Source organism: Poecilia reticulata, chromosome 18, assembly GCF_904066995.2.
Source record: "Poecilia reticulata chromosome 18, P_reticulata-male-v2, whole genome shotgun sequence".
Taxonomy (NCBI): domain Eukaryota; kingdom Metazoa; phylum Chordata; class Actinopteri; order Cyprinodontiformes; family Poeciliidae; genus Poecilia; species Poecilia reticulata.
The window spans coordinates 4,980,806-4,998,206 of record NC_088847.1 but is presented as its reverse complement, the minus strand read 5'-3'; the positions used below and the strand labels follow the sequence as shown (position 1 = coordinate 4,998,206).

Sequence of the window (17,401 nt, the reverse complement as noted above, 5' to 3'; positions counted from 1 at the left end):
TTTAGTTAGGTACGAACACTTGTCCTTAGAAGTCACCTGTTAAGTAGCCAAGAGTCCACCTGGGTTTAATCCCGGTATAAATACAGCTGTTTTGGCAAGGCTGTTGTAGCAGTACATGAGAGAACAGAGAATATGAACACTTCAGACAGGTCGGAGGTGAAGTTATGAAGCAGTTTAAGATTTTATTTTAAATGTTCAACAATAAAAAGACAGGGCTGTACACCCGACATTGTCGCCCTCAAGGCCGGGCCACGGCCACCCTACTGCCCCCCCACCAGGGAATCATGTTCAATTCACGAACAAAGGCATAGAGAATTATCTTCTACAATCAAGTAAAACCAAATAAATGTTATTTATTTTTGGTTTAATTTCTGCCACCCAAAATTTTTACTGACTTGGTCACCATCCTGAATTTTTTCTAGGGGTACTGCTGGCACCCCAACTTACCAAAAGGAAGGATACCAAAATATAACTTTTTACCCAACATGCAAAGCACTATTTTCACACTACCCGGAACACAACCTTCCAAATGTGAAACACGGCAGTGGTAGCATCATGAAGCAAAGGATAATTTTTTTCAACAGGTAGAGAAGCTGCCCTGAGTTGATGGGAACATAGAGAGCACAGAACCCCGGGATAAAAACTAGTGATCCATCAGGGCAATGACCCTAAAAATATAAGTGCTAATAGTTTCGAATAACATATATTCATGGTTTAGAGTGGCCCTGTCAAAGTCCTCACTCAAATCCAATTGAGAACGTGACGCAGGACATGGCAACTCACAAACTTTTATCCACCGTACGAGAGCTAACGCTATTTTTGCAAACATTTCAATCTCCAGAGAATGGTAGCTCTATTTGCAGCTAAAATAAACTCTAAATATATATATATGGTCTTTGAAGGGATCGTCTTAAGTGAGGTTGCTCACTGCTACAAGTTGATAGACAAAAAAAAAGTTATTCAATACTTCACAATGGATACTAAACTGACCACATTAGTTTACTTAAAAAAAATGCAAAGCACAGTAGCATAAGTTTGCAAATATGGTTCCACAGCTTGGAGCATCAACGCACTCTAGTGCCACCCAGAGGTCACATAGTGGAAGTGTAGAACTGGTACTTGGAACAAAAAACAAGCAAGTCCGACTGAGGTTTGCTTTATTCATTTATTAGATGTTAAGGAACTCCACAATGAAACAAAATAATTTACTCATGGTGTACATGAAATTAGAACACATCTATTAGGGTCATAAAGGAAGAGGGAGGGGTTTGGAGGAGCATCTTTCTGGGTGGGAATGAAAAGACGAGAAAAATTCTGATTTTCAGCGTCGTATGGCGTTCTTCAGGCCGGAACTTCAGACCAAAGTGTCGGCGAAACTTCATCAAAAAGTCCATCTCCTTTCAAAACACGTCATACAATCACTGAATACATTTTCCTGCCAGAGAGGCTTTATTTTTTATTTTTCCTTGTTTTAAAACAGCTCATTAAAAAAAATGAAACTTGAGGAGAAAGATGTGATGCAATCCATCCAATGTAAGTGCTTTTTGTGACTGCTTCTCGCATACATTCACACACACGCACAACATTCTCTCACCGATTTAAACTGTTTTAACTATAATGTGTTTCATCCAACTTAAAGCAATGGAGTGTGACGTTTGCATGCTTTATTTCTCAGACATTCCTCTGTGTTCTCAGGCATCCCTCGCTCAAAAGTAGCCCTGCATGCAACAAATAAAATAAATCAGCTGCATGACTTGGCGTCCGTATGTATACTTTAGAATGCTTTTACATGCGCCAACGTATTGCATAGAACTCAGGGCTCCTGAAATTCCCTCTCACGCCGTTTATGCAATCAATGGCTTCGATTTTTTTTTTTTTTTTTTTTTTTTTTACTTTTTTCGTAATTAAAACTATAGCTCTACATTAATGACAGTCATTACAGCGGTATGCTTGAAAACAACTTCTGTCACCAATTTCTGCTCGACAAAAAAAAAACAAACAAAAAAAACAATGCATCACTGCACTGTCACAGGTCTGAGTGTAGATTATGCTTATATTAAAAAAATTCCTGAGTATCTTTGACTGTTAAGGAAAGGGGACGAGACCCTGAAGTTAAGTTTGCTTCGTTTCACTACTCGAAGGGATTTTTCATTTTCTTTTTTGTTAAAGTACCACAGGGCTAAACTATCATTGGGTTTAAACAACATTCACACTCAGGAAAGTGGAAGCAACTCCATGACGATACAGGGGGAGGATTTTTAGTAGCCTGTGCTTCACATCTGTGGTACTTGAGACAATTAGTTCACTTATGTTATCTTCAATCTTCATTGAAAATAATTTTTGATGAAGAAAAAGAAAACCGCTTTCATTCAATTTGATTTTTTTTTTTTTTTTTTAAGCCTGGAAAACTTCAGAGGGTTTCTAGATAACAGCTCAAAGGGCGGAGCGGGAGGAGGTGTGGTTCCGAGTTACTGCGCAGAAGCACTTCTGCGGCCGTTCCCGTTTCTCGGAAGTTAAAACTTTTAACTACACTCAGTCTGAACCAGTGTCTTCACAAGTTCTACACCACCACACACAAAACGGAGAAGACACGAATCAATATTTCAACAAGATAAACCCAAAAGAAAGATAAAAAAAATAAAAAATAAAAAAAAATAAAATAAAAAAGACACCTCACATGGGAAAAACAAAATAAACCTGTAATTTAGAGTACTTCCTCTTTGCTTTGTGGTTAGCCGGTTGCCCAGCCACTTGTTAAAAGGTTTGCTTCCTTTGTATCTGCCGTGATGTCATCCTTTCCTTTCTGCAGTGGGGGGTTGGCTTTGAACTCAAAAATACGTGTTCAAACATGAGATTTTTTTTTTTTTTAAACATGTCTACTAATCATTAAATTACAGGTAAGATAATTCTTTTTTTTAAAAAAAAACAAGTTGATGTTAAAGTAAGAACTGTGTTCAATCATAAATTTTCATACTTGCAAAAATAATAATGAAAAAAAAAACCCCGAAGCATTTCTGGAGTCTGGCTACAAACTATGTCAAACGTATCACAGCCAGATTTATTGAACTTCAAAAGATTTTGGAACATTTTAATAGCACCAATGTTTTGTACCATAGAATTCACAAAAAATATATTAGAAAAATGTTTCAGCTGCAACTCAGATGTCTGGAGAGATGGCTGCAGTTGAGCCACCTTATATACTATCTTTAGCTCAAAACCTTTTTTTTATATGTAGATTATTTTTAAACCAATTTTGTGTACAGCATTGCAATTTGAAGGAGACCATTGGTTCCCCCGACAAAAACATTAATTTATGGTTATTTTTGTTTCAAATATTTTTTTTTAACCTCACAAACCACACTATATCTACAACTAGCTCTTTAAAAGACTATCACCATTCAAAACAAACAAAAAAAAACTCAAGACAATTTTTCACACACAGGGAAGTTGAGGATATTTAGAAGAAAGCTCAGTACATTCTCTACTTCGCATTCAGAAAGTTGCACAATCAAGATAAATTAAACTCTCAAATCCGATACAGAAGTCAAATAAAAGAAAAATCTTCACATCCTTGTATTTTCTTTCTGAATCTAACGCAGAGAAAGTAGAGAATGGGGCAGCAGTTGTTTCAAAACGCAACATCTGTTTCAACTAGAAAAAAAATAAAACAGGAGTGAGACTGCCTGGACGAACAAAAACATGCACAACCATTCAGACGGCACCGACCACCAGAGACCTTGGTTCGCTCTCAAAAAAAAAAAATGGTGGGAACGGAATCGGACGAGGATAGAACAAAAAAAAAAAAGGAAGGAAAAAAAAAAAAGAAAAATAGAAGCATCTCTACAAGCTAACTGTGAGATGTGAAAAAGGACTGGTGTGCAGAATAATCATTGCATCACTCAAAGACAGAACTTTTTTTTTTTTTTTTTTTTTCTTTAACCTTTTTTTCCACTCTTTTTGTTGATCCGATTGTTGATTACACAAGGTTGTTGTTTTTACGTTAGTAAATGAAAAGCCAACAGGGTTATGTGTTGGGACGGGGAGGTTTTTGGAGAGGGAGTCTCAGAAAAATTAGCCTACGTTAGGTTTTCCTGAATCTTTTGCTGGTAGAGGTCCAGTCCCAAGACCAGAGGAAGTTCTCCTCTCGGTGACAGGTGTCCTCCGCAAAACTGGAGAAGTCAAATGTTGCTGCTCCCTGGGGAGGAGGGAAAAAAAGAAGCAGAATAGAAAAAGTTAAAAACAGAATGACCGTCATCAAAAAGATACAGCAAATGAGGTCGTTAGATTAAAATTTTTTTTGATGGACTGAAAAGAACGTCTTCCATGAATAAAAAGCTGAATTTTTTTTCTAAGAACAGTACAGTAAATATTATATAACATATTATATGACACTTGTTTGTTTTATTGAACTACTAAATTTATGGCCTCCGTTTCCTAGATCTAGTATTTATTCTAAAACGTTATCTTTAAATTCACAGTGATTCAATGAGATCATTCTTCACTTCTAGTTGTAAAACTACAGAATGCAGTGAGACATAAACCCCACCAGATGGCACTGTTGAGCAGAATCTTCAACAATTAAGTCCAACAACGACTAGAATTTTAAATATTAAAATGTTCTTGTTTGAGCTTGATATTTAACAGACAGCTGACAAAGTCCATAAATCCTTCAAAAGCCTTCGAACTTGTAGTTTACAAATATAATTCCATATCATACATGGAATAGAAAGATGCATTAAAATTAAAAACTTTGACACTTATTTAAAATTGTATTTCAATGTTGGGAGAATACCATCAGGTTAGTGTTTCACAATAAAACACAAGCTTAGTTGTAGAAGAACTTTCTGGTGCTTAAAAAAACATATTGGTGACAACAAAACTTAAATATTTTCAATATGATGTCAAGAGAAAGCGAGTTTAGGAAAGACTTGCCAGACATAATAGCCAAGCAACACGTTTTTAACCCCTAAACGGTTAAAAATAAGTGCAGTGCAGTGTTTTGAAGTGCAACATAAAATGACATAACATTTTCTACAGTTGTTATAGTTTTTACCCACATGAGACTCAACATCTGAGATTATTTGTAAAACCCCTGAAAGATTTTAATTTCTTTGTACTGCACTAAAACTTCATGCATTTCATTACAGCTTAGAATACAACAGAGTAAGGAAATTAGTTCTATCGACTAAATGGTTTTTAGCAACCGTTATACCATACCGCAATTTGCCCGCGGGCCGTGAAAATGAGACCTCTGCTCTATATTGACTTCTTTAAAATAATAATATTAATATTTTTAGTTAGGTCACTTTCATAGGCCAACTCTTACTTTGTTCACTACTACATTGGTTGCTATGAATATGTGAACAGAGCTCTAATTCTTGTTCAGTTGTACCACTGAGTGCATTACCCACATAAAGGAAAGACCACAGATTACCCTGTAAAATACAATGAAAATTCGGGAACATCTGGCTGAAGTTTAGAGTTAATCTGACAGAAAAAGCCCACTTTGAAATCTGGACTTACCTGTACACTGAGAACCAGGGAAAAGAGGGGAACAAATTGTGTTCTGCCACCAGAACTCATCTTGCTGGCTGCCAATTCCTCCCTGACCACTTCTATTTAACAGAGGGAACTAGAAACAAAAAAAACAGAAAACGTTCGATCAATGTTTCTGTGAAATTCACAACTGCAACAATTTGTGAACCTTCATTACCTCTTGCATGTCGCCAACATAGTCATAAGCGATCCCGTACTTGGGGGTCTGAGCTGCTGGTGAACATAAGTGGGGCTGCTTTTCCTCTGCAGATTCTTCTTGTTGAATCTCGCCCACATCCACCTGTTCGCCTGCACTCGGCATGGCTGCTGCTGCCGTTTTGCAGCTCAAGCCGCTCTCTTGCTCGGCAATCGGCAGAAGGGTACTTGAGCCCTCCTGCGAATCCAGAGAGGTCTGGGCACTCTTCTCCATGCCAGACTTCTTTAATCTTGGTAAAAATTTACCAGATTCCAGTTCTGACTTCCCGTAATAAGGTCCCTCGCATTCGGCGTCCTCCTCCAGAGGTTTGAGGTCGGCTTGAGGATCGTCAAACACGTCCACCGGCGCCGCAATGGGAAAACTCATCTCTTCTTTGTCGGTCTCGGCCTCCGAATCGCTAACACCGCCAGGAGACAGTTCTGAGGCCGATATTGGTCGGAAATGAGTCCTGGGTGAAATGCGGATGGCTCTGTACTGCGTCCGGTTGATGCCGTAAATTCGAGTGTGGAAGGCTTCGCTCTCTGAATCCGAGCAAAGAATAGATTTGGGCTTGAATCCCGGACTGAAAGAAGCCATGTCCTCAGGCTCAAAGGAACACTCAACATGGAGGACTTGAGAGAAGGGATTGTTCAGGTTGAAGGATGCAAACGGGTATTCTAGACCTTGCTCCTCTCTGTGCAAGCCCCCGTATGATCCGAGCAAATCTTCATGGAAGATCAGAGAAAATCCCTTATTCAATCCATCTCCGCCTCCTTTAATGGCCTGGTCGCTCTGCCCAAAGGAAACGAGGGGCCTCCATAGGGGCCGGTGCCCAGGGGCGAAGCGGCTGCCCGTGTTCATGAATACATCTCTGCCCGTGATGGTCAGCATGTCGGAGCTGGACGCGGAAGCAGCAGCAGCGGCGCACTGCAGCAAGCTATCTTGACTATCGCTCGGCGGCACAACCGCCCAGTTTTTATCGCCACTTAGTGTTTTCAACTCTCCATACACTCCTCCGAGGATGAACGATGTACTTTCCTTGTCGGAGTTCAAGTCCCAGGGCTTGGACGGAGTCGTGTAATCCCCAGCGGCGTCTACTTTAGAGAGTTTGTTTTTGGCCAAGTCCTGTTCTTCTTTCTTGCCGTCCCAAAGGCGATACTCGGATCTCTGCACAGCCTTTTTCTGAGGTCCTTGAACCGAAACTCCTTTAGTCTGGACCTCAAGACACCTGCAACAGCAAGTGCCCGACTCATCGGAGAAGAACCCCTTGCCTGTCTTGTCTGTCCCGTGCTTCGATGCGGCAAATTTCCCGTCTCCTATTGCGGTCCAAATGTCTTTTATAATCCCTGAGCTGTAATCGTCACTCTGTTGGTTCGAGTTGTCTGAAAACACGTCTGTGCTGTACGGTTTGCTCTCATCCCTTTCTAGCGCTATGCCACAAATGGACTCTAATTTAGATTTTTTGGTAAAGGTCTGATTGGGTGCTGTGCTGACGCTGACTTTTTCGCACTTTTTGCCCGAGTCCTCCTGCAAAAACTCCAAGATTTCATCTTCTAGATATGTACCCGAAAGAGGAGGAGGGATGACTCTGTCTGGTTCGTCTCTGCCGAACGGAGCGACGTCCTCCGCCAGAGCATTGCCCTGCTCGTTGTCCGACCGAGTCTCCTCTGAATGCGACCATGGGCTGCAAGTTCGCGTCGATAGGTTCGAACAGTGTTCCGTTTCGTCAAAGGCACTATTTTTGGTCCATATTAGCAAGCGGGACTGCTTATTAGAATGCGGGTCAAGACAGCTACTAGAACTGGTATTGTTTTCGTGACTGACAGAAAGCGAGTCTCGGGGGAAGGGAAAAGTGGCGCCATCACACTGCACCTCAAAAAGGGAGAAGCAGGATGAATCCAAAGCAGATGCTTCACTGGGAGCTTCAGGAACGGCCGGATCTTCTAGTGGTCTGGATAGCTTGCTCAGAGTCAACGACACACTATCCAGCAGCGGAGAGAGCCGGACGGGAGAGTCTCCAAGGAAGCTTTCACCGTCTATGTCTTCGGAAGAAGACGGTGAGTAACACCCCCATACATGTACCAAGTTTTCAAAATCCTCCATTAAAAACCCAACAGTTCCCGAAGCTTCCTGTGAGTCTGCCTGTATTGCACTTTTCCCTTGCTGCTCAAGGCCATCTAAAACTAAACAGCATTCTGCCTCATTGTCTCCTTGCTCTTTGCTTTTCTGTCGAATCAGGCTCAAGATCCGACTCTCTTGTATCGTGTCTGAGGCACTAGTATCCAACATGGATTGATAAATATCGACTTCATAGAAGTCGGTGAATTCAGACAGATGCTTGTCATCTAAATCTCTACTATCTTCTGGCTGAGAGCAACGCAAAGTGTCAGTGAGGTCGGCGGGTTCATTGTCCGCGTCGCCAGGCGCTTCCACGAAGTGCCCGTCCACAAACGAGCCAGCTGGTAGATAGGCCCGCTGGTAGCTCTCGCTGGCAATGCAGATTCCCTGGATTTTTTCAGGCAGCCTTTCCATTTCCGCAGAAAAGCCGAAGCCATCCGGAGAGCCCACCTTGCTGCGATACTTCGTTTCAAGCTTACTTTGACAGCTGCTGAATGGTACAAAGTACTCCGTGATGGGCTCGGTGTACCACAGGGGCTCCTCCTTGTACTCTTTTTTGTTTCTGGCCTCCACTGCAGACTCCCTCGCTTCCAGCCAGCCCAGCTCTTTACGAATCTCCTTCAACGGTCTCTTCCCCTTCTTATAAAGCTGTGGTTGTTTAGCAGCGCTGCCGGTCGCGCCGCCGCCACTCGCTCCCATGTTTCTTCTTTCCTCCTTATCGATCACCTTCATCTGCAGCTTCACCTGCCCGTTGTTGCGTGTCCTCTTGTTCTTTGCAGCCTCCCTGGATTTGTGCCTTACTCTAACTGTTTTGCTTCTGGATGACTTTGTGTCACCCTGGTTCCCGCTGGAGCTCGACCCTGCCTCACTAGAACCAGAAGACCAGGATCTGGGTCGATATTTGCCCTCAGATCTGTGTCTGATCTGTCTCTTAGAGTGACTGATGGTCTTCTCCTCCGCTGCTGCGCCACCATGGCATCGGTTTTCCTTCTCTTTCTTGCTCCGTCGTTGCTGGCCTCTCTCGCTGGTCACAGTAGAGATGGTACCACATGCCTCGAGGTGTCGCTCTTTTGCAGCTTCACCATCACTGTTGCAGTCTTTGGGGGAAGAGGTGTCTGTGCTGGTTTGTGGAGCTGCAGAGGATGATGAACTGGAGTATGTGCAGGCCTTGGCCTTGTTCCACACCGTCATGATCTCTTGGAGACAAACAGGTTTCTCTGACAAAGGAGGAAAGGCTTCATAGTACCTGCAGTCACACCAAAAAAAAAGAGGAAAGGGAGATTAATTGCAATCAGAGTAGCTTTTATTAACTCGTGACAAACTATACCAAAGATAATAGAAGACCACAAAGCTGAACAAATAAAATTAAACTACAAGAAAATGCACAACTATCAAGATAATGCTCTACTTATAAAAAGCAATGTTAAAAAATTACGTTTGCCTACACATTTATGTCAAATTAACCAAGCTTTAATGCCTTTCAAAAAGGTACTCTTTTTTTTTTTAAATGAGACCAACATTGAATCAGATCAGCCTCAACTCTGCAGCTGTGTAACATACTGACAGATGAGTTCAAGATCAAATCTATTTTAAAGGATTTTGTAGAGAAGATCCAAAGCAAGTTCAAAAATGTATTCAGCATCCAAATTTCTTTATTCACTCATAATGAGACAATGGCAAAAAAAAAAAAACTAAGAATTCAGTGTTCATCTGTAAGAAACTCAGAACGTCAACATGAGAAAATGCAATAAAGCTTAGAGATGGCCGATACATCGACTGTATTTGTTAAATAAATTTGCTGTTTATGAAGATTTAATTTACGTAAAAATGTAAAAATAAATTACAATCAGACTTCAAACTTACATTTCCACCTGGTCCTTAGAAGAAGGCGAATCGGCACGTTCTGGTGACTGACAGCCATCCGATTTCTTTTGAATGCGTTTCTCTTCTGGAAAATGATTCAAAAACAGCAAAACATCTTAGTAAGATTGCCATTTGTGTGTTTTTCTTTAACAGCAATAAAGACAGCTAAACAAGAGAAAAATATTAGTTTCAAACCTTTCTGTTTGTTTTGGATGTCCTTAAGTTTAGAGCAAAGCTCTTCAACCAGACTCTCAATTCCAGAGTTCTGCACAGAAGACAAAAACAAGAGGAATATTTGAGATGCACATCTTTCCAGGTAACCAACTAAAAGAATGTAGCTACTGAAACTAAATGCTATGTTTCTGTTACATATTGCATACTCTGTGTATATATATATATGGTCAAATTTGCCACATCTCAATTATTAAAAGACATGTTCCAGAAAATAAAATGACTGCAGTCTGTTTGCAAGTTGTAGTTGATCTGGCAAACTACTTTGAAACAGCAGAGGGAACAAATGGCATGCATTCCGCTAGGACAGGTCTGTCACAGTAAAAAAATATTTTACCGGATGATAAATTGTCCCAGAAATTATGGTGTTAAAATTGTCATTTTGAGATCAAGGGAGGAAATCTCATTTCATTATTGGGGGCTGGGGCGAGACAATAAATGGACATTTTTTTAAGAGCAATTTCTTTTAGGAGGGGGGCAGGGGGGCCAGCAAAGTTATAGTGAAATGTAAAGTAATATGTGGCTTAAGAAGTTTATGTGTTCGAGCTGTAAGACCAAATATGACTAGTAAGCGGTAATGTTCATACATGTGTTTTTCTCAGTAAGCAAACTATTGAGACCCATAAAAGTAAAACTAAGATTTAAATGTTTAGATATGAGCTTGATTCAGTGGCACAGATATAATCTCTGGTACAAAATTACAAAAATGTATGGCTATAAATAAATAAATACAAGCTTTAATGATCAACTCCACTTGATAAAATTCCTCATAAATATTGTTTTATTGTAGTGGCTCTCAATACAAATTATGTGTTAATTAAATTATAACTTGCCAAGTTGCTTTATGTTTAAATCTTTTTTGGTTTTGCCATGTCCTGGATGGCTGAGAATCTATAAGTAGGTAGAAATAAATAAGATCTCGGAAGTATCATAACTAAAACTTAATGGTCAAAGCACCAGGGCTTTTATAGAAAAATATCCAGATTTCTTCTGTGTGTAGTTTTAGAGGCTCTATGTTGAGGATAAAGATTAGAAATAAAAGCACATTTCTGTTTTTCTCCATCTCTCTCTGCTCCTATACACTGAGCTGTCAGCCAGTTGTAGCGCTTAGTCCCTCCCGTTTCAAACTCTTCTCATTAACATAAGAGTTAAAGTGCTAAATATATGTGATTTGCTACCTTCGACAAAAAAAGTTTAAGTCCATCAAAGCACAGCCAGTTTTGCTAGTTTTGATTTTGACAATTCTAGACTTTTCCAAAATTGGGGGGTCCAAAATGAAATAGTCATCAAAATAGCTACAAACCGACCCGTTCACATTTTCTAAATTATCGCATTGTCCTCCCCTCCCACAGCAACACCGCAACAGTCAGCTTTTTCCCAAATCAGAAGGTTAAAATATTCTCATATTGTAATTAAATCATATTTTTTTTCTCTTAACTAGAAAGAACTATGTGCTTCCATAAAACGTTACAGCGATATCAAAAATAGTATTGATTATTTTTCTTAGCATCAGTACCAAGTTTGAAATTTGAGTACCCTACATTCAGCACAGAGAGGCCAATCAGCTTGTTTTTTTCAGTCAAATCAGATAAGATGACTAATGCTGAGGAAGGAATGCTTGTACTAACAAAGTAAACAAAGGCCAGCGGCTACGACTGCAGCCAGCTGATTTGTGACACCATAGGCATGTTCATTTAACAGGAGCGCATACATCCTTCCAAAAATAAAGAAAGCAGCAGAACAATGAGTTTCATCCACTGCTTTCATCAGCTAACATTTACTGCAAACACATCCTTGTAATTTACTGCCTTCTTAAATTAAGCTACACAATATGAATTACTTCATTTACAAACTTAGGGTTTGTAATCAACAAAAACCACAAAACAGCTGCTCTTGTTTCCAACCTGACCGATTACTGCTGCACTCTGGTCTGGTCCGAAATAGAAAGTGTTGCTGTAGCGCTTCGCTCCAGTCCTTTTATTTCCTCCTGCATAGCTGCTAATGCCGGTCAGCTGACAGCCGGCCAGCTTTACTGCAATCACATGCCGCGCTTACTGCTTAAGAATACAGAGCACAGAGTCCGGCCCCCAGAGAGGAGCATGACACCGCTCCCGTGTTGCAGATCTTTCTCTCCACCTTTTCATGTTGCGTCGACTAAAGCAAACTGCCATTTAGTCATGGAAGAAAACAATATTTCCGTTTCCTTTTTACACAGAAACAGAAGTGCGTTTTTCTGCCAGGTTGTAGTAAATGTTTTTTTCTGTTCCTTTTGGTCTTCATTAATTATAAAACACAGGACAGTATGGCTTTATGCTTGGTGAAAGCTGGAGTGCTGACCTGATGATGAGAAAAGCTACAGCCACCCGGCCAAATAAGGTGACTATGCATTTTCAGTCCAGATCTTCCCTTTTTCAATGCTCTGGCTTCCCTCTTTGACCCAGCTTTGTTCATTGCTTATCTGTTGTGAGTCATGCAATCAACATCCGCCTGACTTCACCTAAATAACAAAGACCAATATAGTCGATTCTTAAAGCACACGGTGCCTAGTAAACGTGTTCATTTCAAAATTTGGGGGGGCGGGGTTTGTCAGAGTGTGAACAGAGACCAGAGTGAATTTTATGTGGAATCAACACAAAACTTGCATCATCCTGAAGCGGGGCAGGAATATTTATGGTTTTATTTATGTTTATTTAACAGAGAAATCTGTAAATCTCTCATTTATACTCTGCTTTAATTCAATTATATTTTTTATTAGTACTTAATTTATTATGTTTTCATAAACTTTTTTATTGTTATTCATTTTTAGTTACTTTTTTAAACAATTTTTTTCTAATTTTTGGAAGTTTTGGCATATTTTCTGTGAGTCTTACAAAAAGAAAAAAAATTTTAATTATGCAAAAAGAAATTGACATTTCAAGATCTTTTCTATAAGTTCTTGTGCAAAACCTGCTTTTAATATCTACGGCAGACTTTTAAAAGTAACTATCTTCAAACTATGCTACTTATCTTTCTTCATTATGTATATTTATAGAAAAGGCTCATATGGTTCTACAAAATTGTTTTTCTCCCCTCTTGTAATAGTTGATTAATTTTATTCCAAAATCTGAAAACAGGAAACAATTTTAGTTTAATGTTGTTAAAACATTTATGTAGCACATGTATAGAACATTTTTGCAGCTCTAGACGAGTTTTATTCTGTAGCAGCGAGAGGAAAGGCTGCGGACGCCTGCTTTACATTACCTACACTTACCCTCTTCGGTTCCTTGGCCATTATTTTGCTATTTGTTCATTAATATTCTCCAACAAAGCACATCTGTACCCAAACTGACTTTAAATCACACAAAAGATTGAGTGCTTATATAGTGTACGAGTTTTAAAGGTTGCAATGGATTTTATTCGTCAGAGTAAATAGGGTAAAATAATAAAGCACACCCACATAAGTCTGCTGTTTTTTTTTTTTTTTTGTCGTTTTCTTTTTTTTTTTACTAAAAAACTGAAAGCTTCCTTCCACTGCACAACTGCACATTATTTTCTGCATGTCTATTTTTATAACATAAAATCTGAAATTGTTAAGAGGTGTGAATACTTATAAACATACAAAGAACAGTTTTTATTATCAGGTTAGGTCATTGCTAAAGGTGGAATTCAGTGAGGATTTCCCTCAACCAAGATTAGAGATTATTTCAAACATTTCAGAAACTTAACACCCAAGTTGACTAACAGAAGCTGATAACCACAGGATTTCAACCGCTGCGTAGAACAGAGCTTACTTCATCAGATGCAGAGCGAAGGCATTGCACGGCGGCTTGCTTCTTTATCTCCTCTAGACTCAGGTCGGTCCCTCCTTTCTTCTTGCCCTTGCCCCACTTCTTTCCGGCTCCTTTCTCCCATCCCAGGAAGATGTCATTCTCCTAGAAAAAGAAAAAAAAAGAACAATAAAAATCACTTATGTGACAATTCAAAAACAGAAACAATGACTTTTAGGGTTTCTCTTCTTTGGTTGAATGAGAGCTCACCTGGTCCTGCAGGTCGTAGTCGTAGCTGTCGTGCAGGAGAAGGCTCAGGACGTAGCGGGTGTAGATCATGGCGTCGATCCCACACTTCTCGAGCTCCTGGCCGAGCCAGCTCTGCACCGGCCCCAGCGACTGGAGCAAGGACATCTCTGAAGCGGGCAGGGGGAAGGGGCAAGAGAGGTTCTCAGGAGCAGGACCGTCTGAATCGGTGCTCACGGGACGCATGGGACCTCAGGTGTAGGCCATCTTCAGGCAGAGCAGCCTCATGGCGGGAAGCTAGCGAAGGCGAAAAGGGACGAGGCGGAGCCGATCTGGACGATGAGGTGAGGGTGGGGCGTCACTCCAGCAGGATGTACTTAAGGGGCTCTACATGGGGAGGCATGTAGGATGCTTTTTTATTGCTTTAAGCAAAAAGAAAGAAAAGAAAATAAAAAAGGAAAGGTGATTTTACTGGCGAGGCATGGCTGCTGAAAGCTCACGGCCGCTGAGCAAAACACAAGACGTGTTTCTGTCTCAGGCAGAGAGGTCCATGGTGGGACTGGGTCTTACTGCACCGGCACAATCTGGAACACAAAACCAGCCTGTATGAGTTTTTATGCAGAATAAGGAAAATGCAGCATATTTACATCTCAAAATATTCAGGTATCGAGAAAACTTCTTCACAGTTTACGGTTAAAATACGAGTGATTATAGGGCTGGGCGATACGGACTTAAAGTTTTATCACAATACTTTCCGGTCACGATAAAAGTGACAATAACAGCTGTTTATTACTTCTTTTTTATGCAACTGTATGACTGTGAGTCACAGCAAATACAACCCCACAACCTCAAATAGAGATTTGGAAAAACATTCTCTTTTGCAGTGCACTTCTTTAGGACACCAGTCACAAAGATGTGGGATTTGTTTCACTAAGCTGCCCACGGTAAATGGATTTTCAAATTTATTGGTATTTACTGATGCTTTCATTGAACAAATAATGGAGAAAATAGTAAAACTATCAATCACTGATAAAAAGGACGGTTGTGGGTTTGATTTTTAAACATGAATAGGAATTTACTGTGACAACGATGAATCAGAATCAATTGACAGCACTTTGGTGCAATATTTGAGGTTAGAGACAAAATTGGTTGATTCCTTCATTTTCTACTAGATTTAAAACTAATATGCCTATCAAGGCTCCTCCAGAATCTCCTTTATTAGTCCTTTAAAATATGAACTCGAATAAAATGAGAATTAGCTCATTAAACTAAAAAATAAATATCGGAAATGTAAATGAAGGCAAAAAAATTCTATCCAACTAATATATTTATGCTACAAAGACCATTATTATGACAGTAATAATAGTTAGAAATAATTCTTGATTATAACTTGTGCGTAAATAATGCTGAAGTCCCACACTAGCCTGTGCTTACTAGAAGATGAAAACAGTTAAAGCGAGGTCTGTTTTGAAATTCATGAATTAAAGCAAAAAAAAAAAAAGAATAATCCTCGAACACATTTACTTCGACTTATATCCATTCTCAAAAATAGTAAAGAGCATGGCAAAACGCGTTGTCCTGGATCGCCGCCGCCGCTGTGAGCCACTTTTGACAGCTAGGGGGGCGGGGGGGGAAGGGGTGGAAGTGGGCAGGGAATACAGAAAGCATGCGTTTCAGATGGTGAAACTGCGGGTTCGGACACCGACGACGTGACGAGCAAATGGAGACTGTGGAGATTTGATTGGTTGATCCGGGCGTCATTCAGCGGTGGCATTTACAGAGTCACCCGTCGGAGACGTCAAAAGGGCAAGATAAGGAGCTTTGCTATGCGCTACCATACGACTTGAGCGATCCGCACCCTTATGCACAATAACACTGAGTCACAGGCACCCTGAGGGAGAACAGCTGAGAGGTTAACGAGCCCGGCCGGCACGGCGGTTTCTAAATATGGCTGACCGTTGTCGAGAAGCCAGCAGTTCTCTTGTACGCGCATTAGCCCCGGCTGCCAGTTTCTGTCTGCGCTGTCAACATACTAACTTCATTCAGCAAGTCAAACTTACCCTTACGGCCGTTCTCTGTATACAACATGCACTTAATTACAATAAAATCTTTCCCAAGACACTTCGTAATTTATACGTTTTCGCAAACAAACGTGCGAAGCATGAGAAGCTAAGAAGAAATAACACTACAATAATTTTAAAAGGTTTCAGCTGTACATGGCGTTACACACCGGCAGTTTGTGGCAAAAACAATACTGCGCTGTGTTAAGGCAAGCTCCGTAACTAGGTGGAACAACATTAGGTAACAGTACAGCTGTTTAATAAACACACGGCGATAGTGACTTCTGTTATTAAATGGCGATATTTATGTCGCTTTGCAGTCAAACCGCAAGGTTAGCTGGACCACCGACCTTTAGCTCATGTTAGCCAAGTTAGCTACCTGGAGCTTCACGTATTCTGTCACAAACGTATCTCTCTTTTAATCGTATGACATAGGTATATTACCCCAGAATACTTTTAGGCGTTTGCGGTTAATGACGATGTTGCCGTATGCCTGCCATTAAGAACAGAACACTTTGTTACAGGCAGGTGAAGGGAGGTTGCGCTCAGTGGTGGCGTTATACTGCTTTTACGGCTTTCCATTAAAATGACGACAAACACAAATACGTCAAATATTAGGCCGAATTTGCAGTCGAAAAGAACCGGGCTTTAAATATCATAATGCCAACAATAGGAGTAAATGCGTCCAAAAAGGCTGGAACCATTTGAAAGCTAACGTTAGCTTTCACGTAGCTACGCTTGTTGTTGTGACCGAGGGGGAGGAACAGCGGCTGCACCGTACCAGAAGACAGTCAGACGTTTTTTTCCCTCAACAAATGTGCGCCATATCGTCATAAGGCGAAGGAGTTAACAAACTTAACATTATTCACCAAGCGGGAGCAAGAGAAGCTCAACATGTAAAGAACACCACCGGAGACGGTTTACTCACCTGCCGTGGCCTGAAGTAAAGAAGCAGCGAAAGGGGAGCGGCTAGTTCTCTCCCGCTGCCGTTCCGAGCTCGAGCTCTGGAATCTGCTGCGGTAGCAGCGCGTATCATGGACGCCGACAGAAATGGCGCTGTTTTCGCATCTAGCGCTTCTTCACCAGAGCGTCAGCGAAACCGGCGACATTCGGGCTCCCGTCCAGGAAGGTCATTCGTCGATGACGGGTGATACGCGGAACCACAATGTCCACCTTCAACGAGCCAGTTTCATTCACATACGACTATTGAATGCGCCACCCTCCGCGTTCGTATCTAGGCAACAAGGCAAACCTCTACCGTCCCGCTGCGGTAGGTTTGATTCCTCCGCCTGGAGTATTGCATCAGAAGTCCAACTAGTACTCCCACAGTTTGCTCTCACACAAAGTGAAAATTGAAAGGCACTGAGCAATACTGAATGCAGAGATTGTGCTGTACAATAAATACT

The 17,401-nt window shown here is 40.8% G+C and overlaps 1 protein-coding gene across 1 annotated transcript; it reads right to left on the bottom strand.

Annotated features, from left to right (window-relative positions):
- Positions 1-1,146: 1,146 nt before the first annotated feature.
- On the bottom strand, positions 1,147-17,195 carry kiaa0232 (KIAA0232 ortholog). Its single transcript, XM_008435063.3, has 9 exons — positions 16,924-17,195; positions 14,408-14,519; positions 13,960-14,322; positions 13,714-13,854; positions 9,908-9,977; positions 9,713-9,797; positions 5,714-9,095; positions 5,524-5,632; positions 1,147-4,195 (listed from the first exon to the last, which is right to left on the bottom strand). Exons 3-9 carry the CDS (start codon positions 14,179-14,181, stop codon positions 4,179-4,181), a joined length of 4,026 nt encoding a protein of 1,341 aa, XP_008433285.2. The 5' UTR covers positions 14,182-14,322; positions 14,408-14,519; positions 16,924-17,195; the 3' UTR covers positions 1,147-4,178.
- Between the last annotated feature and the right edge of the window lie 206 nt (positions 17,196-17,401).

What these genes read in the sequence shown, in the direction of transcription:
- kiaa0232 (XM_008435063.3), bottom strand. Translation starts at nt 14,181, where the DNA reads ATGCGTCCCGTGAGCACCGATTCAGACGGTCCTGCTCCTGAGAACCTC. An exon ending in TTCGCTCTGCATCTGATGAA is followed by an intron (nt 9,978 to 13,713) that starts GTAAGCTCTGTT and finishes TCTTCTGTGCAG; the next exon opens with AACTCTGGAATTGAGAGTCT. An exon ending in TCTAAGGACCAGGTGGAAAT is followed by an intron (nt 9,096 to 9,712) that starts GTAAGTTTGAAG and finishes GTGTGACTGCAG; the next exon opens with GTACTATGAAGCCTTTCCTC.